This window comes from Camarhynchus parvulus, unplaced genomic scaffold (assembly GCF_901933205.1).
Source record: "Camarhynchus parvulus unplaced genomic scaffold, STF_HiC, whole genome shotgun sequence".
Classification (NCBI taxonomy): Eukaryota; Metazoa; Chordata; class Aves; order Passeriformes; family Thraupidae; genus Camarhynchus; species Camarhynchus parvulus.
The window spans coordinates 1,835-25,913 of NW_022148245.1; the positions used below are offsets into that span (position 1 = coordinate 1,835).

The following is a 24,079-nucleotide window of genomic DNA, read 5'->3' on the forward strand; positions in this document are numbered from 1 at the left end:
TTTTTGGAATTCGGGGAGTCCAAGATTTTTGGGGGGAGTTCCCAAATTTTGGGGTGTCAGGACCCCCCAAATTCCCCCAAAATTTGGGAATTTAACACCACAACAACAAAAAAAATCTCAATTTTGGGGTATTTTCACACGTGGAATTTAATGGGGATTTCTGGGAATTGGGGGAGTCCAAGATTTTTGGGGGGAGTTCCCAAATTTTGGGGTGCTCAGGAGCCTCCAAATTCCCCCAAAATTTGGGAATTTAACACCACTACAAGCAAAAAAAATCTCAATTTTGGGGTATTTTGGTGGAATTTAATGGGGATTTCTGGGAATTGGGGGAGTCCGAGATTTTCGGGGGGAGTTCCCAAATTTTTTGGGGGTGTCCCCAAATTTTTTGGGGGCGCTCAGGGCCCCCCCAAATTCGGGAATTTAACACCACTACGATAAAAAAAATTTTTAAAAAATCTCAATTTTGGGGTATTTTCGTGGAATTTAATGGGGATTTCTGGGAATTGGGGGAGTCCAAGATTTTTGGGGGGAGTTCCCAAATTTTGGGGTGCTCAGGACCCCCCAAATTCCCCCAAAATTTGGGAATTTAACACCACAACAACAAAAAAAATCTCAATTTTGGGGTATTTTCACGGAATTTAATGGGGATTTCTGGGAATTGGGGGAGTCCGAGATTTTCTGGGGGAGTTCCCAAATTTTTTTGGGGTGTCCCCAAATTTTTTGGGGGCGCTCAGGGCCCCCCCAAATTCGGGAATTTAACACCACTACGACCAAAAAAATTTTAAAAAATCTCAATTTTGGGGTATTTTTGAAGGTAGATTTAATGGGGATTTCTGGGAATTGGGGAGTCAAGATTTTTTGGGGAGTTCCCAAATTTTGGGGTGCTCAAGGAGCCCCAAATTCCCCAAAATTTGGAATTTAACACCACAACAACAAAAATCTCAATTTTGGGGTATTTTCACGGAATTTAATGGGATTTTTGGGGGGGGGAGTCCAAGATTTTTGGGGGAGTTCCCAAATTTTGGGGTGCTCAGGACCCCCAAATTCCCGTCACTATGAGCAAAAAAAATTTAAAAAAATCTCAATTTTGGGGTATTTTGGTGGAATTTAATTGGAATTTTTGGAATTGGGGAGTCCAAGATTTTTGGGGGAGTTCCCAAATTTTGGGGTGCTCAGGACCCCCAAATTCCCCAAAATTTGGGAATTTAACACCACTACGACCAAAAAAATCTCAATTTTGGGGTATTTTCACGGAATTTAATGGGGATTTTGGGAATGGGGAGTCCAAGATTTTTTGGGGAGTTCCCAAATATTTTGGGGTGTTCCCAAATTTTTGGGGGCGCTCAGGGCTTGGCCTGCAGCTCGTGCTGGAGGTGCCCCAGGAGCTGCCGCTGCTGCTCGGCGCCGCTCCAGCTCCTGCGCCTGCTGCTCAGGCGCTTCCTGCGGGCAGAAAACGGGCTGAGCGGCGATTTTGGGCAAAATGGGGGTTTTTGTGGGGGGGGAAATGTGGGGGGTTTGGGGAAAATATGGGGGTTTTGGGGAAAAAAAAGGGGTTTTGGGGGAAAATGGGGATTTTGGGGGATTTTTTGGGGGAAATGGGGGAAAATGGGGATTTTGGGGGAAAAAGGGGGAAAAAATATGGAGGTTTGGGAAAAAAAGGGGGGGGTTGGGGGGGAGGAAAAATGGGGATTTTGGGGAAAATGAGGGGGAAAATGGGGATTTTGGGGGAAAAAATATGGGGGTTTGGGAAAAAAGGAGGATTTTGGGGGAAAATGGGGATTTTGGGGGGGAAAAAATATGGGGTTTGGGAAAAAGAAAAGGGGGGTTTTGGGGAGGAAAAATGGGGATTTTGGGGGCATTTTTTGGGGGGGAAAATGGGGATTTTGGGGAGAAAAATGGGGAAAAAATATGGGGGTTTGGGAAAAAGAAAAGGGGGATTTTGGGGAGGAAAAATGGGGATTTTGGGGGGAAAAGGAGGGGGAAAATGGGGATTTTGGGGGAAAATGGGGATTATGGGGGGTTTGGGGGAATGGGGATTTTGGGCAAAAATCGGGATTTGGGGGGGAAAATGGGGATTTTGGGGAGGAAAAATGGGGATTTTGGAGGGAAATGGGGATTTGGGAGAAAAAAGAGGATTTAGGGAAAAAATATGGGGGTTTAGGAAAAAAAAGGGGATTTTGGGGAGGAAAAATGGGGATTTTGGGGAGATTTTGGGGGGAAAAAGGGGATTTTGGGGGGAAAAAATGGGAATTTGGGAAAGAAATGGGGATTTTGGGAAGAAAACGGGACTTTTGGGGGGGAAATGGGGATTTTGGGGGAGAAAAATTGAATTTTTGGGGGGGAAATAGGGATTTGGGGGGGGGAATGGGGATTTTGGGGAGGAAATGGGGATTATTTTGAGCAAAACTGGGATTTTGGGGAGAAATTGCAATTTTAGGGAGGAAAATGAGGATTTTAGGGAGGAAAATGGGGATTTGGAGAGCAAAAATGGGAGTTTTGGGGGGGATGGGAATTTAGGGGAGGAAAATGAGAATTTCCCCCATTTTTCCTCTATTTTTGCCCAAAATCCCGGTTTTTCACCCCAAACCAAACCCACCTCTCCCCTCTGATGCACTCCAGCTGTTTCCCCATTTTCCCCCCATTTATCCCCCATTTTTTCACCATTTCCCCCCCGTTTTCCACATTTTTCTCCATTTTTTTCAATTTTTTATCAATTTTCCCCCATTTTTTCCCCATTTTTTCCCATTTTGCCCCAAAAATCGGTTTTCACCCCAAACCAAACCCACCTCTCCCCCCTGATGCACTCTAGCTGTTTCCCCATTTATCCCCCATTTTTTCACCATTTCTCCCCCGTTTTCCACATTTTTCTCAATTTTTTCAATTTTTTATCAATTTTCCCCCATTTTTTCCCATTTTCCTCATTTTGCCCAAAATCCCCGTTTTCACCCCAAACCAAAACACATTTCCCCCACTGATGTTCTCAGCTGTTTCCCATTTTATCCCTCATTTTTTCTCCATTTCCCCCCATTTTTTCAATTTTTAATCAATTTTTCCCCATTTTTCCCCGTTTTTGCCCAAAATCCCCGTTTTTCACCCCAAACCAAACCCACCTCTCCCCTGATGCACTCCAGCTGTTTCCCCATTTCCCCCCATTTATCCCCCATTATTTCTCCGTTTTTTCCCCCCGTTTTCCACATTTTCTCCATTTTTTCAATTTTTCATCAATTTTCCCCCATTTTTTCCCATTTTTCCTCATTTTTGCCCAAAATCCCAGTTTTTCACCCCAAACCAAAGACACATTTCCCCACTGATGTTCTCCAGCTGTTTCCCCATTTATCCCACATTTTTTCTCCATTTTCCCCCATTTTTTCAATTTTTTATCAATTTTTCCCATTTTTCCCCCGTTTTTGCCCAAAATCCCGGTTTTTCACCCCAAAGCAGACGCACATCTCCCCCCTGATGCACTCCAGCTGTTTCCCCATTTTCCCCCATTTATCCCCCATTTTTTCACCATTTCCCCCCCCGTTTTCCACATTTTTCTCCATTTTTTTCAATTTTTTATCAATTTTCCCCCATTTTTTCCCCGTTTTTGCCCAAAATCCCAGTTTTTCACCCCAAACCAAACACACATTTCCCCACTGATGTTCTCCAGCTGTTTCCCCATTTATCCCTCATTTTTTCACCATTTTCTCCCCCGTTTTCCACATTTTTCTCCATTTTTTTCAATTTTTTATCAAATTTTCCCCATTTTTTTCCCATTTTTCCTCATTTTTGCCCAAAATCCCGGTTTTTCACCCCAAACCAAACCCACATCTCCCCCCTGATGTTCTCCAGCTGTTTCCCCATTTATCCCTCATTTTTTCTCCATTTCCCCCATTTTTTCAATTTTTTTATCAATTTTTCCCCATTTTTTCCCCATTTTTGCCCAAAATCGGCGTTTTTCACCCCAAACCAAACCCACATCTCCCCCCTGATGCACTCCAGCTGTTTCCCCATTTTCCCCCCCATTTATCCCCCATTTTTTCACCATTTTCTCCCCCGTTTTCCACATTTCCCCCCATTTTTTCAATTTTTTAATCAATTTTTCCCCATTTTTTCCCGTTTTTGCCCAAAATGGCCGTTTTCACCCCAAAGCAGGCGCACATCTCCCCCGGTGATGTACTCCAGCCGTTTCCCCACGGTGCTTTTGGCCTCCTCCAGATCCTGCTTGACCAAAACGGGCCCAAAAGCTTAAAAATGGTGTTGGATTCATCCAGCAGGTTCAGCTCCTGAAATTGGGGCGAAAAATCCAAATTTTGGTAAAAAACGCGATTGGGGGGGAAAAAAAAAGGGGGAAAAAATTGGGTTTTTTGTGGGGGAAAACGGGGAAAAATGGGGAATTCAGGGAAAAAAAAAAAAGATTTTTTTGGGGGAAAAATGGGATTTTTTTGGTGGAAAAATTGGGGGTTATGGGGAAAAATAATAAGGGATTTTTGGGGAGCAAAAAGGATAAAAAGGGGATTTTGGGGGGAAAAATGGGGATTTTTGGGAGGAAAATGGTGATTTTTTTCAGGGGAATGGGATGGAAAGGGGATTTTTCAAGGAAAAATGGGGATTTTTGGGAGGGAAAAAAAAGGGGTGAAAATGGGGATTTTTAATGGGGAAATGGGATAAAAATAGGGATTTTTTTGGGGGGGGAAAAATGGGGATTTTGGGATAAAAAAAGAGAATATTTGGGGGAATTTTGGGGGAAGAAAGGGGATTTTTTGGGGAGAAATGGGGATTTCGGGGGAAAAAATGGGATAAAAATGAGGTTTTGGGCATTTTGGGTTATTTCAGGGCAGTTTTTCGGTTTTGGGGTTTTATTTTTAAATTTTGGGGGATTTTTGGGACAATTTTGGATATTTATGGAGCAGTTCTTGGGTTATTTTTGGGGCAGTTTGAGGCAGTTTTGGGGTATTTTTTTTGAATTTTGGGGGCATTTTGGTGTTATTTTTGGGTTAGTTTTTGGGGCATTTTTTTGGTATTTTTAGGTTATTTTTGGGGTATTTTTAAGTTATTTTTGGGGTATTTCCTAGGTTATTTTTGGGGTATTTTTAGCTGATTTTTGGGGTATTTTTAGCTGATTTGTGGGGTATTTTTAGGTTACTTTTGGGGTATTTTCTGGGTTATTTTTGGGGTATTTTCTGGGTTACTTTTGGGTGATTTTTAGCTGATTTTTGGGGTATTTTTAGGTTATTTTTGGAGCATTTCCTAGGTTATTTTGGGGGTATTTTTAGGTTATTTTTGGGGCATTTTTAGCTGATTTTTGGGGCATTTCCTGGGTTATTTTTGGGGTATTTTTAGGCTATTTTTGGGTTATTTTCAGGGCATTTCCTGGGTTATTTTTGGGGTATTTTTAGGTTATTTTTGGGGTATTTTTAGGTTATTTTTGGGGTATTTTTAGCTGGTTTTTGGGGTATTTTTAGCTGATTTTTGGGGTATTTTTAGCTGATTTTTTGGATATTTTTAGGTTACTTTTGGGGTATTTTCTGGGTTATTTTTGGGGTATTTTCTGGGTTACTTTTGGGGTATTTTCTGGGTTACTTTTGGGTGATTTTTAGCTCATTTTTGGGGTATTTTTAGGTTATTTTTGGAGCATTTCCTAGGTTATTTTGGGGGTATTTTTAGGTTATTTTTGGGGCATTTTTAGCTAATTTTTGGGGCATTTCCTGGGTTATTTTTGGGGCATTTTTAGCTGATTATTGGGGCATTTCCTGGGTGATTTTTGGGGTATTTTTAGGTTATTTTTGGGGCATTTCCTGGGTTATATTTGGGGTATTTTTAGGTTATTTTTGGGGCATTTCCTGGGTTATTTTTGTGGTATTTTTAGGTTATTTTTGGGGCATTTCCTGGGTGATTTTTGGGGTATTTTGGGTTATTTTTAGCTGATTTTTGGGGCATTTCCTGGGTGATTTTTGGGGCATTTATAGGTTATTTTTGGGGCATTTCCTGGGTTATTTTTACGTTATTTTTGGGGTATTTTTGGGTTATTTTTGGGGTACTTTTAGCTGATTTTTGGGGCATTTCCTGGGTGATTTTTGGGGCGTTTTTAGCTGATTTTTGGGGCATTTCCTGGGTGATTTTTGGGGCGTTTTCAGCTGATTTTCGGGGCATTTCCTGGGTGATTTTTGGTTATTTTTGGGGTGTTTTTAGGTGATTTCTGGGGCATTTCCTGGGTGATTTTCGGGGCATTTCCTGGGGGATTTTGGGGGCGTTTTCAGCTGATTTTCGGGGCATTTCCTGGGGGATTTTGGGGGCGTTTTCAGCTGATTTTCGGGGCTCTTTTGGTGCACCTCCTGCACGATGTTGTTCTCCGTCAGCTGCGTCTCCAGTTTCTGCCGCGCCGCCACCGCCCGGCCCAGCTCTGCCATGGGAGGGGGGGAACCCCAAAATTGGGGACCCCAAAACAGCCCAGGGACCCCCCAGAATAATGGGGGGACCCTGAGGGCTCTGGGGGAGGTCCTGGGAGGATTTTTGGGAGGATTTGAGGGGATTTTGGGGGGATCTGAAGGATTTTTGGGGGTCCCAGGAGGTTTTTGGGGAGGTTTTGGGGGTCCCCAGGGGGATTTAGGGGGAGGTTTTGGGGATTTTGAGGGTTCTGGAGGATTTTTGGGGGTCCCAAGTGGTTTTTGGGGAGGTTTTGGGGGTCCCAGGGGATATTGAGAGGGAAATTTGGGGGTTCTGGAGGATTTTTGGGGGTCCCAAGAGGTTTTTGGGGAGGTTTTGGGGGATTTTGAGGGTTCTGAAGGATTTTTGGGGGTCCCAAGAGGTTTTGGGGAGGTTTTGGGGGTCCCCAGGGGATTTTGGGAGGTTTTGGGGGATTTTGGGGGGATCTGAAGGATTTTTGGGGGTCCCAGGAGGTTTTGGGGGTCCCAGGGGATATTGAGAGGGAAATTTGGGGGTTTGGGAGGATTTTTTGGGGGTCCCAAGTGGTTTTTGGGGAGGTTTTGGAGGTCCCCAGGGGGATTTTGGGAGGATTTGAGGGGATTTTCGGGGGATCTGAATGATTTTTGGGGGTCCCAAGAGGTTTTAGGGGAGGGGTTTGGGGGTCCCCAGGGGGATTGGGGGAGGTTTTGGGGGATTTTGGGGGGATCTGAAGGATTTTTGGGGGTCGCAGGAAGTTTTTGGGGAGGTTTTGGGGGTCCCAGGGGATATTGAGAGGGAAATTTGGGGGTTTGGGAGGATTTTTCGGGGTCCCAAGAGGTTTTTGGGGAGGTTTTGGGGGATTTTGAGGGTTCTGGAGGATTTTTGGGGGTCCCAAGAGGTTTTGGGGAGGTTTTGGGGGTCCCCAGGGGATTTTTGGGAGGTTTTGGGGATTTTGGGGGGATCTGAAGGATTTTTGGGGGTCCCAGGAGGTTTTGGGGGTCCCAGGGGATTGAGAGGAAATTTGGGGGGTTTGGGAGGATTTTTTGGGGGTCCCAAGAGGTTTTTGGGGAGGTTTTGGAGGTCCCCAGAGGGATTTTGGGAGGATTTGAGAGGATTTTGGGGGGATCTGAAGGATTTTTGGGGGTCCCAGGAGGTTTTTGGGGAGGTTTTGGGGGTCCCAGGAGATATTGAGAGGAATTTGGGGGTCGGGGAGGATTTTTTGGGGGTCCCAAGTGGTTTTTGGGGAGGGGTTTGGGGGGTCCCAGGGGGATTTGGGGAGGTTTTGGGGGATTTTGGGGGGATCTGAAGGATTTTTGGGGGTCCCAGGAGGTTTTTGGGGGAGGTTTTGGGGTCCCAGGGGATATTGAGGGGAAATTTGGGGGTTCAGGGGAGGATTTTTGGGGGTCCCAAGAGGTTTTGGGGAGGTTTTGGGGGTCCCCAGGGGGATTTGGGGAGGTTTTGGGGGATTTTGGGGGGATCTGAAGGATTTTTGGGGGTCCCAGGGGATATTGAGAGGGAAATTTGGGGGTTCTGAAGGATTTTTTGGGGGTCCCAAGAGGTTTTGGGGAGGTTTTGGGGGGTCCCCAGGGGGATTTTGGGAGGTTTGAGGGATTTTGGGGAGATCTGAAGGATTTTTGGGGTTCCCAAGAGGTTTTTGGGGGTCCCAGGGGCTATTGAGAGGGAAATTTGGGGGGTTCTGAAGGATTTTTGGGGGTCCCAAGAGGTTTTTGGGGAGGGGTTTGGGGGGTCCCAGGGGATTTTTGGGAGGTTTGAGGGGATTTTGGGGGGATCTGAAGGATTTTTGGGAGTCCCAGGGGATATTGAGAGGGAAATTTGGGGGTTTGGGAGGATTTTTTGGGGGTCCCAAGAGGTTTTTGGGGAGGTTTTGGAGGTCCCCAGAGGGATTTTGGGAGGTTTGAGGGGATTTTGGGGGGATCTGAAGGATTTTTGGGGGTCCCAAGTGGTTTTTGGGGAGGGGTTTGGGGATCCCAGGGTTTTTGGGGAGATTTTGGGGTCTGGGCGTTCCAAGGGTTTTTTTTTGGGAGGATTTGTGGGGAGGCTTTTAGGGGTGAGAGATTTTGGGGGTCCCAGGGGATTTGGGGTCCCAAGAGGATTTTTGGGGGGCATTTGAGGATTTTTGGTCTCACCTTTCTGTAACTGCTGATATTTCTCCAGCTCCCCTGGAGCTTCTTCTGCAGCGGCTCCGCCATGGGGGCGCTTTTTTTGGGGGAATTTTGGGGGAAATTTTGGGGTCACCCCCCAAGCCCCGAAACCCCAAATCCCCTGACCCCTCAAGGGACTCCCAAAAAAATCCACCAATCCTTCCTCCAAAAATCCAACCGCGTCCTCTCCAAACCCCCTCAGGTCCTCCCCAAAATCCCCTCGGGACCCCCAAATCCCTCAGGACCCCCCAAATCCCCCCAAAACCCCTCAAAGACCCCAAATTCCTTCTTGCCCCCCACATCGTGGCCCCCAAGGCCCTTCAGGACCCCCGAAACTCCTCGCCCGACCCCAAACCGCCTTCCGGACCCCCAAATCTCCACAAAATGCCCCAAAATGCCCCAATGCCCCAAAATCCCCACTAGTTTTCACCCTCCCCGCGCGCGTTTTTCACCCCCGGCCACGCCTCTGCCATGCGCCACACACACAGAAACCACGCCCTTCCGGCTAAACCACGCCCCTTTATACCCATATGGACATCAGCCCTCAGCTGGCCACGCCCTCCCAGCGCCCTTGAGGCGGCGCGTGCGTCGCCCCCTCCCCGGGGATTTTGGGGAGAATTTTGGGGTTTTGGGGCCGCCGGAGGTGAGAGGGAAGGCGGGAGGGCTCCGTGATGGGCCCGTGGCGGCGCTGGCGGCGGAGGGCGGCCAAGGCGGCGCTGGCGGCGCTGGGGCTGGCGGCGCTGGCGCTGCTGGGCAGCGGCCGGGCCGAGGAGCTGCTGGCGGCGGCCCTGGCGGCCTGGGGGAGGGGGGGGGCCTGGGGGAGGGGGGGTGGGGGAGGGGGGATGGGCGTGTTGGGGCGGGGGAGGCGGGGGATGGGAATTGGGGCGGTGGGTTTGTGAATGGGGGCGTGGGAACAGGGCGGGGGTTTGTGAGTGGGGGGCGTGGGAACAGGGCGGGGCCTGTGAATGGGGGCGCGGGATTTGTGAATGGGGGCGCGGGGTTTGTGAACGGGAGGGCGCGGGGTCCCCAGTGAGGCGTGGGCGGTGGGAAATGGGGGTCGGGGGTCCTCAATGGGAGCTCGAGGTCACGAGTGGGAGTTCCTGGGGTGGATTTGGGGGGTCCCGGGGTGGGAATGGGGGTCTCTGGGGTGTCACTGGGGTCTCGGGGTGTCACTGGGGTCTCAGGGTTGGAACTGGGGGTCTAAGGGGGTGTCTGGGGGTCTCGGGGTTGGAATGGGGTCTCGGGGTTGGAACTGGGGGTCCGGGGGGGATCATTGGGGTCCCGGTGTGGGAGGGGGCTCCCCGCGCCCCGGCTGCCTGGCTCTCCTCCGAGGGGGCTCGAGGCGTCTCCCGGGCCCCCGGGGTCTCCCTGCCCCAAGGTGCTGCTGTCGCCCCGCCGTGCCGCCCCGCCCGTTCCTGCTGATCCTCGTGCCGTAGCGCCCCGCACCTGCAGCGCCGCCCCTCACCCGTCTTGCGACACCTGGGGCGAGCCTGGCGGGGAAGCGGCTCGGCGGCTCCCCGCCGCGCACGTGTTCGGTGCTGGGAACCAGGACCCCCAAACGCAGCGGGAGCTGCTGGCGGAGTCGCGGCAACACGGCGACATCCTGCAGGGCGACGGGCGACAGCTACGCCAACCTGACGCGCAAGACGCGCTGCTGCTGCTGGCCCTGCGCCGCCTGCCGCGGCCGCGCCCCTTCCTCTCAAAGCCGGCGGCAGCGTCGTCAGCGTGCCGCTGTCGCGACACACCTGGCGACATGGCGGGACGCGCCTGCCCGCCTCTACCTGGGCGCGTCCCACTGGCGGGTGGCGCCGAAGCGATTGCCGCAGCGCCCCACGCGTGGTGGCGCTGTACCCGCTGGTCGCGATACCACCGCCCTACTGCAGCAGGCACGCCTACGTGCTGTCGCGCCGGGCGGCGGGCGCGGTACTGGCGGCGGGCGCTGGCGGTACGCTGGCGCTGCCCGAGATGTGGGTGGGGGGCGCGCTGCGGGCGGGGTCCGCGGGCGCGGCACTCGCGCAGCAGCGGGCTCGGCGCGCTTCCCGCCGCCAGCGCTGCTGCCTGGGCCGGGCGCTGTTCAGCGCAAGCACGCCTGCGGCCCGCCCGAGCTCAGCGCGCCTGGGGCCTCCGGGCTCCCGGGGCTGCGGGGGGCTCTGGGCCGTGCTGGGGCTGCTGCGGTGCCGCCTGATGGCCCTGGGGGAAGGGCTGTGGGGAGCGGGGGGTGGGGGGGATCCCGAGTGACGTCATGGCAGCGGGGAATCCCCCCTCCTCCTCCCCTTCACTGTCGTGGGAGTGACGTCATGGCAGGGGGGAATCCCCCCCTCCTCCTGCCCTTCACTGTAGTGGGAGTGACGTCATGGCAGGGGGGAATCCCCCCTCTTCCTCCCCTTCACTGTAGTGGGAGTGACGTCATGGGAGGTGGGGAAACCCCTCCTCCTCCCCCCCTCCCCCGTGGAGCTTGTAGTTGAGAGTGACGTCACGGGGGATGACGTCATGAGTGGGGGAATCCCCCGTTCCTTCTCCCTCCCCGCCCCCATGGAGAATGTAGTTGGGGGGGGTGATGTCATTGGGAGTGACGTCATGAGAGGGGGAACCTCCTCTCCCCGGAGACTGTAGTTGGGGGATGATGTCATGGGGGAGTGATGTCATGGGGAGTGACGTCATCAGTGGGAGAACCCCCACCCCAGTGGGGACACGTGACTGGCAATGCCCTCACAGGATTGTGACGTCATGGGGAATGATGTCATAAGTCGGGGGCCCCTCCCCAAACGGGTCAATGGCCCCCCCCAGATGGGGGCAGCGACCGGGGTGACGTCACAGGGCGGTGACATCACAGGGCGGTGACGTCTCAGGGCGGCGACGTCACAGGGTGGTGACGTCACAGGGCGGTGACGCAATGGGCACGGGGAATCTCCAGCTAATGGGGACTGTGGCTGGGGATGACGTCATGCGAGTGACATCACAGATCCCCCCCAATGGGGACAGAGGGTGACGTCACGGGGGTGACATCACGGGTTGGAGAGTGATGTCACGTGTTGGACACGCCCGGCACAGTGACACGGATGTCACCGGGATGTGGCACAAGGACACAGAGCTGGCACGGTGACACGGATGTCACCAGGATGTGGCACAGGTGTCACACGGAGCTGGGACAGTGACACGGATGTCACACAGATGTCACTGGGATGTCACCTGGACCTGGCACAGTGACACAGATGTGACACGGATGTGACACGGATGTGACCCAAGGACCCGGGTGTGACAGAGATGTGACATGGACCTGGCATGGTGACACGGATGTCACGTGGATGTGACACAGACTTCACCTGGCTGTCACCTGGATGTGACACAAGGACACGAGTGTCACCTGGATGGCACCGGGACCTGGCACGGTGACACCAATGTCACCTGGCTGTCACCTGGATGTGACACCGATGTCACCTGGATGTCACGCAGGCATCACACAGAGCTGGCACAGTGACACCAGTGTCACCTGGATGTCACCTGGGTGTGACACAAGGACACAGACCTGGCACGGTGACACCAACGTCACCTGGATGTGGCACCGATGTCACCTGGCTGTCACCTGGATGTGACACAGACTTCACCTGGATGTCACCTGGGTGTGACACAAGGACACAGACCTGGCATGGTGACACCGATGTCACCTGGCTGTCACCTGGATGTGACACAAGGACACGAGTGTCACCTGGATGGCACCAGGACCTGTCATGGTGACACCAACGTCACCTGGATGTGGCACCGATGTCACCTGGCTGTCACCTGGATGTGACACAGACTTCACCTGGCTGTCACCTGGATGTGACACAAGGACACGAGTGTCACCTGGATGGCACCTGGATGTGACACCAACGTCACCTGGGTGTGACACAAGGACACAGACCTGGCACGGTGACACCAACGTCACCTGGATGTGACACCAACGTCACCTGGCTGTCACCTGGATGTGACACAAGGACATGAGTGTCACCTGGATGGCACCAGGACCTGGCACGGTGACACCAACGTCACCTGGATGTGGCACCGATGTCACCTGGCTGTCACCTGGATGTGACACCAAGGTCACCTGGATGGGACACAAGGACACAGACCTGGCATGGTGACAGCAATGTCACCTGGCTGTGACACCGATGTCACCTGGCTGTCACCTGGATGTGACACCAAGGCCACGTGGATGTGACACAAGGACATGAGTGTCACCTGGATGGCACCAGGACCTGGCACGGTGACACCAACACCTGGATGTGACACAAGGACACAGACCTGGCACGGTGACACCGATGTCACCTGGCTGTCACCTGGGTGTGACACAAGGACACGAGTGTCACCTGGATGGCACCAGGACCTGTCATGGTGACACCAATGTCACCTGGCTGTCACCTGGATGTGACACAAAGACATAAACCTGGCATGGTGACACCAATGTCACCTGGCTGTGACACTGATGTCACCTGGCTGTCAGCTGGATGTGACACCAAAGCCACCTGGATGTGACACAAGGACATGAGTGTCACCTGGATGGCACCAGGACCTGGCACGGTGACACCAACGTCACCTGGCTGTCACCTGGATGTGACACCAACGTCACCTGGGTGTGACACAAAGACATAAACCTGGCATGGTGACAGCAATGTCACCTGGCTGTCCCCTGGATGTGACACAAGGACACAGACCTGGCATGGTGACACCGATGTCACCTGGCTGTCACCTGGATGTGACACCAATGTCACCTGGATGTGACACAAGGACATACACCTGGCATGGTGACACCGATGTCACCTGGCTGTCACCTGGATGTGACACAAAGACATAAACCTGGCATGGTGACACCAATGTCCCCTGGCTGCGACACCAACGTCCCCGGGCTGTCCCCGAGCTGTCCCTTGGCTGTCCCCGGGCTGTGACACCGATGTCCCCTGGCTGTCCCCTGGCTGTCCCCGGGCTGTGACACCGATGTCCCCTGGCTGTCCCTTGGCTGTCCCCGGGCTGTGACACCGATGTCCCCTGGCTGTCCCCTGGCTGTCCCCGGGCTGTGACACCGACGTCCCCGGGCTGTCCCCTGGCTGTGACACCGATGTCCCCTGGCTGTCCCCGGGCTGTCCCCGGGCTGTGACACCGATGTCCCCTGGCTGTCCCGGGCTGTCCCGGGCCTGGCGCCCGCTGTCACGGTGCCACCCCAACAAAGTCCCGGCGCCGGTGACACCGAGGGGGCCTCGCCTGGGGAGGGGACAACGGGGACACCCGGGTGGGATGGGGACACTTTGGGGAGCCCAGAATTCGGGATGGGGACACTTTGGGGACCCCAAAAATTTGGGCAGAGGGCCCCAAAAATTTTGGGATGGGGACACTTTGGGGACTCCAAAATTTGGGATGGGAACCCAAAATTGGGGGGAGGGGACCCCAAAAATGGGATGGGGACACTTTGAGGACCCCAAAATTTGGGATGGGACCCTAAAAATGGGGGAAGGGACATTGGGGACAGCTAAAAATGGAGAAAGGGGACCCCAAAATTCGGGATGGGGACACTTTGAGGACCCTAAAATTCGGGATGAGGTCCCCAAAATTTGGGATGGGGACCCCAAAACTGGGGGCAGGGGACACTGGGGACACCTAAAAATGGGACGGGGACATTTTGGGGTCCCCCAAAATTGGGATGGGGATACTTTGGGGAGCCCCAAGACCGAGCTGGGGATACTTTGGGGACCTCCAAAAATGGGGATAGGACCCCAAAATTGAGGGGGAGAGGAACATTGGGGACCCCAAAATTCGGGATGGGGACCCAAAATTGGGGGGAGGGGACCCCAAAAATGGGATGGGGACACTGCGAGGACCCCAAAATTTGGGATGGGACCCTAAAAATGGGGGAGGGGACATTGGGGACAGCTAAAAATGGAGAAAGGGGACCCCAAAATTCGGGATGGGGACCCCAAACTGGGGATTGGACCCCAAAAATGGGGAAGAGGACACTTTGGGGACCCCAAAATTCGGGATGGGGACACTTTGGGGACCCCAAAAATTTTGGGATGGGAACCCAAAATTGGGGGGAGGGGAGATTGGGGATCCAAAAATCGGAGAGGGGACCCCAAAAATGGGATGGGGACACTGTGAGGACCCCAAAATTTGGGATGAGGTCCCCAAAAAATAGGGGAAGGGGACACTGGGGACCCCAAAATTCGGGATGGGGACACTTTGGGGACCCCAAAAATTTTGGGATGGGGACACTTTGAGGACCCTAAAATTCAGGATGAGGTCCCCAAAATTTGGGACGGGACCCTGAAAATGGGGGAAGGGGACATTGGGGACCCCAAAATTCGGGATGGGAACCCAAAATTGGGGGGAGGGGACCCCAAAAATGGGATGGGGACACTTTGAGGACCCCAAAATTTGGGATGGGACCCTAAAAATGGGGAAGGGGACATTTTGGACAGCTAAAAATGGAGAAAGGGGACCCCAAAATTTGGGATGGGACCCCCAAAACTGGGGGCAGGGGACACTGGGGACACCTAAAAATGGGACGGGGACATTTTGGGGTCCCCCAAAATTGGGATGGGGACATTTTGGGGTCCCCCAAAACCGAGCTGGGGATACTTTGGGGACCTCCAAAAATGGGGATAGGACCCCAAAATTGAGGGGGAGAGGAACATTGGGGACCCCAAAATTCGGGGTGGGAACCCAAAATTGGGGGGAGGGGACCCCAAAAATGGGATGGGGACACTGCGAGGACCCCAAAATTTGGGATGGGACCCTAAAAGTGAGGGAGGGGACATTGGGGACACCTAAAAATGGAGAAAGGGGACCCCAAAATTCGGGATGAGGTCCCCAAAATTTGGGATGGGACCCCCAAAAATGGGGGCAGGGGACATTGGGGACACCCAAAATTGGGATGGGGACATTTTGGGGTCCCCCAAAACCGAGCTGGGGATACTTTGGGGACCTCCAAAAATGGGGATAGGACCCCGGTGGGGGGAGAGGAACATTGGGGACCGCAAAATTTGGGATGGGACCCCCAAAAATGGGGGGAGGGGACATTTGGGGACCCCCAAATTGGGGACAAATCCAACTGCAGCCACCCCAAAATCGCTGCGCCCCAAATTTATTTCTTGAAGGCCCAGGCCCCTTTTTTGGGGGGGATCCCCCCAATTCTGGGGCTTTTCTCCCCAATTTGGGGCCAGGACCCCCCTTCTGCCCCTTCCTCTTCGTTTTGGGGTTTTCCCCCTTTTTTTGCCCATTTTTTGGGGTTTTTCCCCCCAATTTTTTTCCCATTTTTGGGCGTTTCCTTCCCTTTTTCCTGATTTTTGGGGTTTTTCTCCCATTTTTCTGCCGATTTTGGGATTTTCTCCCAGTTTTTCCCCTTTTTTTGGGGCGTTCTCCTGTTTTTTTTGCCGGTTTTTGGAGGTTTTCTCCCAGTTTTTTCCCGGATTTTTGGGGGGTTTTTCCTTCTTTTTTCCTCTTTTTTTGGGGGGGTTCTTCCTGGTTTTTCTCCTTCTCCTTCTGCTCCAAACTCTGCCGGATCCGGGCCTGGGGAGGGGGAAAATGGAGAATTTGGGACCCCTCCCAAAAATTCCCAGAATTTCCCAAAAAACCCAGACCCCAAAATTCCCCAAAAAAATTTTTTTTGCAAGTTCCCAAAAATTCCCCAACTTCCCAAAAAGGTCCCCAAGAAATTCCTAAAAAATTCCAAAAAAAAAAAAAAATCTCCCCAAAACTTCCCATAAAATTTCCAAAAAAAATCCCAAAAAATTTCAATAAAAATCCCCAAAAATCCCCTCCAAAAATTCCCAATAAAATCCCCAAAAGTTCCAATAAAAATCCCCCCAAATTCCCCCAAATATCTAAAAAAAATCCCAAAAAATTCAAATAAAAATCCCCCAAAAATTCAAATAAAAATCCCCAAAAAATCCCCCCCCAAAATTCCCAATAAAATCCCCAAAAGTTCCAATAAAAATCCCCCAAAATTCCCCCAAATCCCCCCAAAAAGTCTCAAAAAACCCCCAAAAAATTCAAATAAAAATCCCAAAAATCCCCCCAAATTCCCAATACAAAATCCAAAAAAATTCCAATAAAAATCCCCAAAAAATCCCCCAAAATTCCTGAATGAAATCCCCAAAATATTCCAATAAAAATCCCCAAAATAACCCCCAAAATTACCAATAAAATCCAAAAATTCCAAAAAATCCCCAAAAACCCCCCAAAAAAAATCTAAAAATCCCAAAAAATTCCAATAAAAATCCCCCAAAAATTCCAATAAAAATCCCCAAAAATCCCCACCAAAAAATCTCAATAAAATCCCAAAAAATTCCAATAAAAATCCCCCCAAAAAGTCTCAAAAAAATCCCAAAAAATCCCAATAAAAATCCCCAAAAATCCCCCCAAAGCGCTAGAAGCGCCACTAAACCGCGTAGGGAACGTGGCAATTTGCCCAGAATCGCCGCTTTTCGCCCCGAGCTCACCCTGTGCCGCTCGTGCTGCAGCTGCCGCCGGCGCCGCTCGGCCTCCCTCCCCTTGCGGCGCCGCCCGCAATTTGGCTCTGGAATTGGGGTCAAACCCCTGGGAAACGGGAAAACCGGAGAAAAATCGGCATTTTGGGGGCAAATCTGGGGCTTCGGGGGGGAAATCGCAATTTGGAGGGAAAATTTGGGGAATTTTTGGGGTGAAATGGGAGGATTTTGAAATTCTGGGGATTTTGGGGAGAAATTTGGTGATTTTTGGGGTGAAATTCTGGGGATTTTGGGGTGAAATTCAGGAATTTTGGGATGAAACTCAGGAATTTTGGGGTGAAATTGGAGAATTTTGTAATTTCAGGGGTTTGGGGTGAAATTTCAGGATTTTGGGGTGAAATTTCAGGAATTTTGGGGAGAAATTCTGAGGATTTTGGGGAGAAGTTTGGTGATTCTTGGGGTGAAATTGGAGGATTTTGAAATTTCAGGGGTTTGGGGTGAAATTCTGGGGATTTTGGGGAGAAATTTGGTGATTTTGGGGTGAAATTGGAGGATTTTGAAATTTCAGGGGTTTGGGGTGAAATTCTGGGGATTTTGGGCAGAAATTTGGTGATTTTGGGGTGAAACTCAGGAATTTTGGGGTGAAATTGGAGGATTTTGAAATTTCAGGGGTTTGGGGTGAAATTCTGGGGATTTTGGGGAGAAATTTGGTGATTTTGGGGTAAAACTCAGGAATTTTGGGGTGAAATCGAAGGTTTTTGGGCAGAAATTTGGTGATTTTGGGGTGAAATTGGAGGATTTTGAAGTTTCAGGGGTTTGGGGTGAAATTCTGGGGATTTTGGGGTGAAACTCAGGAATTTTGGGGTGAAATCGGAGGATTTTGAAATTTCAGGATTTTGGGGTGAAATTTCAGGAATTTTGGGGAGAAATTTGGTGATTTTTGGGGAGAATTTCTGGGGATTTTGGGGTGAAATTCAGGATTTTTGGGGTGAAATTGGAGGATTTTGTAATTTCAGGGTTTTGGGGTGAAATTCTGGGGATTTTGGTGATTTTGGGGTGAAATTCAGGAATTTTGGGGAGAAATTCAGGAATTTTGGGGTGAAATTGGAGGATTTTGAAATTTCAGGGTTTTGGGGTGAAATTCAGGAATTTTGGGGTGAAATTCTGGGGATTTTGGGGAGAAATTTGGTGATTTTGGGGTGAAATTGGAGGATTTTGAAATTTCAGGGGTTTGGGGTGAAATTCAGGAATTTTGGGGTGAAATTCTGGGGATTTTGGGGTGAAATTCAGGAATTTTGAGGTGAAACTCAGGAATTTTGGGGTGAAATTGGAGGATTTTGAAATTCCAGGGTTTTGGGGAGAAATTCTGGGGATTTTGGGGAGAAATGTGGTGATTTTGGGGAGAATTTTGGGGAGAATTTTGGGGTGAAATTTGGGGTGAATTTTGGGGTAATTTTTGGGTAAAATTCTGGGTGATTTTAAGGCAACTTTGGGGTGAAAATTGGGATAATTTTTGGGTGATGTTGGGGTCATTTTAGAGGTGAATTTTTGGGTGATTTTTGGATAAAATTTGGGGTGATTTTGGGGCAATTTTGGGGTGAAAATTGGGATAATTTTTGGATGATTTTGGGATAATTTTGGGGTGAAATTTGGGGTAATTTTAGGGGTGAATTTTTGGATGATTTTGGGATAATTTTGGGGTCATTTTGGGATAATTTGGGGGTGATTTTAGGGCAATTTTTGGGTGATTTTGGGGCAATTTTGGGGTATTTTTGGGATAATTTTTGGATGATTGTGGGATAATTTTGGGGTGGATTTTTGGGCAATTTTGGGTGATTTTGGGATAATTTTGGGTGATTTTAGGGCAATTTTTGTGATAATTTTGTGATAATTTTTGGGTGTTTTTGGGATAATTTTGGGGCGGATTTTGGGGTAATTTTAGGGGTGAATTTTGGGGTGATTTTGGGGCAATTTTTGGGTGATTTTAGGGGTGAATTTTTGGGTGATTTTGGGATAATTTTGGGGTAATTTTGGGATAATTTTGGGGTGATTTTAGGGCAATTTTGGGTGATTTTGGGATAATTTTTGGGGTGATTTTGGGGCAATTTTGGGTGATTTTAGGGGTGAATTTTTGGGTGATTTTGGGGCAATTTTGGGGTCATTTTGGGATAATTTTGGGGTGGATTTTGGGATAATTTTGGGGTGACTTTGGGATAACTTTGGGGTGGGTTTTAGGGCAATTTTTGGGTGATTTTTGGGTGAATTTTGGGGTGATTTTGGGATAAATTTGGGGTGATTTTAGGGCAATTTTTGGGGTGATTTTGGGATAATTTTTGGATGAATTTGGGATAATTTTGGGGTGAATTTTGGGGTAATTTTGGGGTGATTTTGGGATAATTTTTGGGTCATTTTGGGATAATTTTTGGGTGATTTTAGGGGTGAATTTTTGGGTGAGTTTGGGGCAATTTTGGGGTGATTTTGGGATAATTTTGGGTAATTCTGGGATAATTTTTGGGGTAATTTTAGGGGTGAATTTTCGGATGATTTTGGGATAATTTTGGGTGATTTTAGGGCAATTTTTGCGATAATTTTGTGATAATTTTTGGATGATTTTGGGGTGATTTTGGGGCAATTTTGGGGTCATTTTGGGATAATTTTTGGGTGATTTTAGGGGTGAATTTTTGGGGTGATTTTGATTTTGGGATAATTTTGTGGTGAATTTGGGATAATTTTGGGGCAATTTTTGGATGATTTTGGGATAATTTTGGGGCGGATTTTGGGGTAATTTTGGGATAATTTTTGGGGTAATTTTAGGGGTGAATTTTTGGATGATTTTGGGATAATTTTGGGTGATTTTAGGGCAATTTTTGCGATAATTTTGTGATAATTTTTGGATGATTTTGGGGTGATTTTGGGGCAATTTTGGGGTCATTTTGGGATAATTTTTGGGTGATTTTAGGGGTGAATTTTTGGGTGATTTTGGGATAATTTTGGGATAATTTTGGGGTGAATTTGGGATAGTTTTGGGGTAATTTTTGGATGATTTTGGGATAATTTTGGGGCGGATTTTGGGGTAATTTTAGGGGTGAATTTTTGGGTGATTTTGGGGCAATTTTGGGGTGGATTTCGGGGCTCACCAGGCGCTGCAGCCTCTCGTGCTGTTTCTCCTCCAGCCCGGCCGTGTCGACGCGCGAGAGCAGCGAGGGTCCGGCTCAGCAGTCCGCGCCTGATCTGGGGCAAAAGCTACATTTTGGGCAAAAATACGGGGATTTTGGGCAAAAATCCGGGGATTTTGGGCAAAAATACGGGGATTTTGGGAAAAAAAGGGGATTTTGGGGAAAAATCTGGGGATCCAGGGGAAGGAAATGGGGATTTGAGGGGGAAGAAATGGGATATGGGGGAAAAAAAGGGGGATTTTGAGGAAAAAAGGGGATTTTGGGGAAATAAATGGGGATTTTGGGGTAAAAAAGGAGGATTTTGGGAAAAACTACCAGGGAATTCAAGGGGAAAATGGGAATTTAGGGAACAATGGGATTTGGGGGAAATAAATGGGGATTTGGGGGAAAAAAGGGGATTTTGGGGAAAATCCGGGGATTGAGGGGAAGGAAATGGGGATTTGAGGGGGAGAAATGGGATATGGGGAGAAATAAAGAGGATTTTCAGGAAAATGGGATTTTTGGGGAAATAAATGGGGATTTTGGGGAAAAAATGGGGATTGAGGGGAAAAATACCGGGGATTGAGGGGAAAGAAATGGGGATTTTGGTGGAAAAATGGGGATTTTGGAGAAAAAAAAACAGGGATTAAAGGGGAAAATGGGGATTTGGGGAAAATGGGATTTGGGGGAAATAAATGGAGATTTTGGGGAAAAAGGGGGATTTTGGGGAAAAATCCGGGGATCCAGGGGAAAGAAATGGGGATTTGAGGGGGGAGAAATGGGATATGGGGAGAAATAAAGAGGGATTTTCAGGGAAAAATGGGATTTTTGGGGAAAATGGGGATTTTGGGGGAAAAATATGGGGATTTGGGGAAAAAATACCAGGGATTGAGGGGAAAGAAATGGGGATTTTGGGGGAAAAATGGAGATTTTGGGAAAAAATGGGGATTTGGGGGGAAATAAATGGGGATTTGGGGGAAAAAATTGGGATTTTGGGAAAAAATACGGGGATTCAAGGGGAAAATAGGAATTTAGGGGAAAATGGGATTGGGGGGAAATAAAGGGGGATTTTGGGGTAAAAAATGGGGATTTTGGGCAAAAATGGGGATTTTGGGGAAAAATCCGGGGATTGAGGGGAAGGAAATGAGGGATTTGAGGGGGGAAATGGGATATGGGGAGAAAAAGAGGGATTTTCAGGGAAAAATGGGATTTTGGGGAAAAAGAAATGGGGATTTTGGGGGGAAAATGGGGGATTTTGGGGGAAAATACCGGGGAAAATAAGGGTAAAAATGGGAATTTAAAAAACCAGGGATTTGGGGGAAATAAATGGGGATTTGGGGGAAAAATGGGGATTTTGGGAAAAAATACCAGGGATTGAGGGGAAAGAAATGGGGATTTTGGGGGAAAAATGGGTTTTTGGAGAAATAAAAAGCAGGATTTTGGGGGGAAAATGAAGATCGGGGAAAATGGATTTTGGGAAATAAATGGAGATTTTGGGGAAAAAAGGGGATTTTGGGGAAAAATCCGGGGATTGGGGAAGGAAATGGGGATTTGAGGGGGGAGAAATGGGATATGGGGAGAAATAAAGGGATTAAAGGGGAAAATGGGATTTTTGGGGAAAAAATGGGGATTTTGGGGAAAAATATGGGGATTTGGGGAAAAAATACCAGGGATTGAGGGGAAAGAAATGGGGATTTTGGTGGAAAAATGGGGATTTTGGAGAAAAAAAAACAGGGATTAAAGGGGAAAATGGGGATTTGGGGAAAGGGGGATTTGGGAAAATAAATGGAGATTTTGGGGTAAAAAATGGGGATTTGGGGGAAAATGGGATCAGGGAAAGAAATGGGGATTTTGGGAAAAATGGGGATTTTGGGAAAAACCAGGATTTTTTGGGGGAAAGAAATGGGGATTTTGGGGAAAAATGTAGGGATTTTGGGAAAAAAATTTTGGGAAAATTCAAGGAAAATGGGAATTTAGGGGAAAAATGGGATTTGGGGGTAAAAAATGGGGATTTTGGGGAAAAATGGGATTTGGGGGAAATAAATGGGGATTTTTGGGAAAAAAAGGGGGATTTTGGGAAAAATTTTGGACAGGGTTCAAGGGGAAAATGGGAATTTAGGGGAAAGTGGGATTTGGGGGAAATAAATGAGGATTTAGGGGTAAAAAATGGGATTTTGGGAAAAAAAGAAATGGAGAAAAAATGGGGTAAAAAGGGAATTTAGGGGAAAAAATGGGATTTGGGGGAAATAAATGGGGGGATTTGGGGGAAAAATCCGGGGATTGGGGGGAAAAAATGGGGATTTAGGGAAAATGGGATTTAGGGGAAATAAAGAGGGATTTTCAGGGGAAAAAATGGGGATTTTGGGGTAAAAAAGGAGGATTTTGGGAAAAACTACCAGGGAATTCAAGGGGAAAATGGGAATTTAGGGAACAATGGGATTTGGTGGAAATAAGTAGGGATTTTGGGGGTCCCAAGAGGTTTTGGGGGGGGTTTGGAGGTCCCAGAGGAGTTTTGCAGGAGGATTTGAGGATTTTGGGGGGATCTGAAGTTTTGGGGGTCCCAGGAGGAGGTTTTTGGGGAGGTTTTGGGGGTCCCAGGAGATGATGAGAGGGAAATTTGGGGGGTCAGGAGGATTTTTGGGGTCCCAAGTGGTTTTGGGGGAGGGTTTGGGGGTCCCAGGATTTGGGGGGAGGTTTGGGGGATTTTGGGGATCTGAGAAGAGTTTTTTGGGGGTCCCAGGAGGTTTTAGAAGGGAGTTTGGGGTCCCAGGGGATGAGGGGAAATTTGGGGTTCAGGAGGAGGATTTTGGGGGTCCCAAGAGGAAGGTTTTGGGGAGGTTTTGGGGGTCCCCAGGGGGATTTGGGGAGTTTTGGGGATTTTGAAGGGGATCTGAAAGGATTTTTTGGGGGTCCCAGGGATGATGAGGAAATTTGGGGAGTTCTGAAGGATTTTTTAGGGGTCCCAAGAGGTTTTAGGGGAGGTTTTGGGGGTCCCCAGAGTTTTTGGGAGGTTTGAGGGGATTTTGGGAGATCTGAAGGATTTTTGGGGGTTTCCCAAGAGGTTTTAGGGGTCCAAGGGGCTATTGAGAGAATTTGGGGTTCTGAAGGATTTTTGGGGGTCCCAAGAGGTTTTGAGGGAGGGGTTTGGGGGTCCCAGGGGATTTTGGGGAGGTTTGGGGATTTTGGGGAGATGTGAAGGGTTTTAGGAGTCCCAGGGGATATTGAGAGAGGGTGGGGGTTTTGGGAGGATTTTTTGGGGGTCCCAAGAGGTTTTAGGGAGGTTTTGGAGAGGTCCCCCAGAGGGATTTTGGGAGGTTGAGGGATTTTGGGGGGGATCTGAAGAGTTTTTGGGGAGGGGTCCCAAGTGGTTTTGGGGAGGGGTTTAGGGATCCAGGGTTTTTGGGGAGATTTTTGGGAAGTCTGGAGGCATTCCAAGGGTTTTTTTTTTAGAGGATTTGTGGGGAGGCTTTTAGGGTGAGATTTTGGGGGTCCCAGGGGATTTGGGGGTCCCAAAGAGGATTTTTTAAAGAGCATTTTGAGGATTTTTTGGTCTCTACCTTTCTGTAACTGCTGATATTTCTCCAGCTCCCCCTGGAGCTTCTTCTGCAGCAGCTCCGCCATGGGGGGCACTTTTGAGAGAATTTTGGGGAAATTTGGGGTCACCCATTTGAAACCAAATCCCCTGACCCCTCAAGGACTCCCAAAAATCACCAATCCTTCCCTCCAAAATCCAGCCGCGTCCTCCCAACCCCTCAGGTCCTCCCCAAAAATCCCCTCAGGACCCCCAAATCCCTCAGGACTGATCTCAAACCCAAAATCCCCTGCAGAGACCCCAAATTCCTTCTTGCCCCCCAAATGTCATTGGCCCCCCAAGGCCTTCAGGACCCCCGAAACTCCTCGCCCGACCCCAAACCTTCTT

At 49.4% G+C, this 24,079-nt stretch overlaps 1 protein-coding gene across 1 annotated transcript; it reads right to left on the minus strand.

The window, feature by feature from the left end:
• Nucleotides 1–4,143: 4,143 nt before the first annotated feature.
• LOC115916333 (prefoldin subunit 6-like) lies at nucleotides 4,144–23,781 on the minus strand (the record flags this gene model as incomplete). Its single annotated transcript, XM_030970035.1, is given in 4 exon segments — nucleotides 4,144–4,226; nucleotides 4,229–4,268; nucleotides 6,315–6,385; nucleotides 23,718–23,781. Coding segments are annotated over 4 exon segments (258 nt in total), but the record flags the coding sequence as incomplete, so codon positions are not given.
• Between the last annotated feature and the right edge of the window lie 298 nt (nucleotides 23,782–24,079).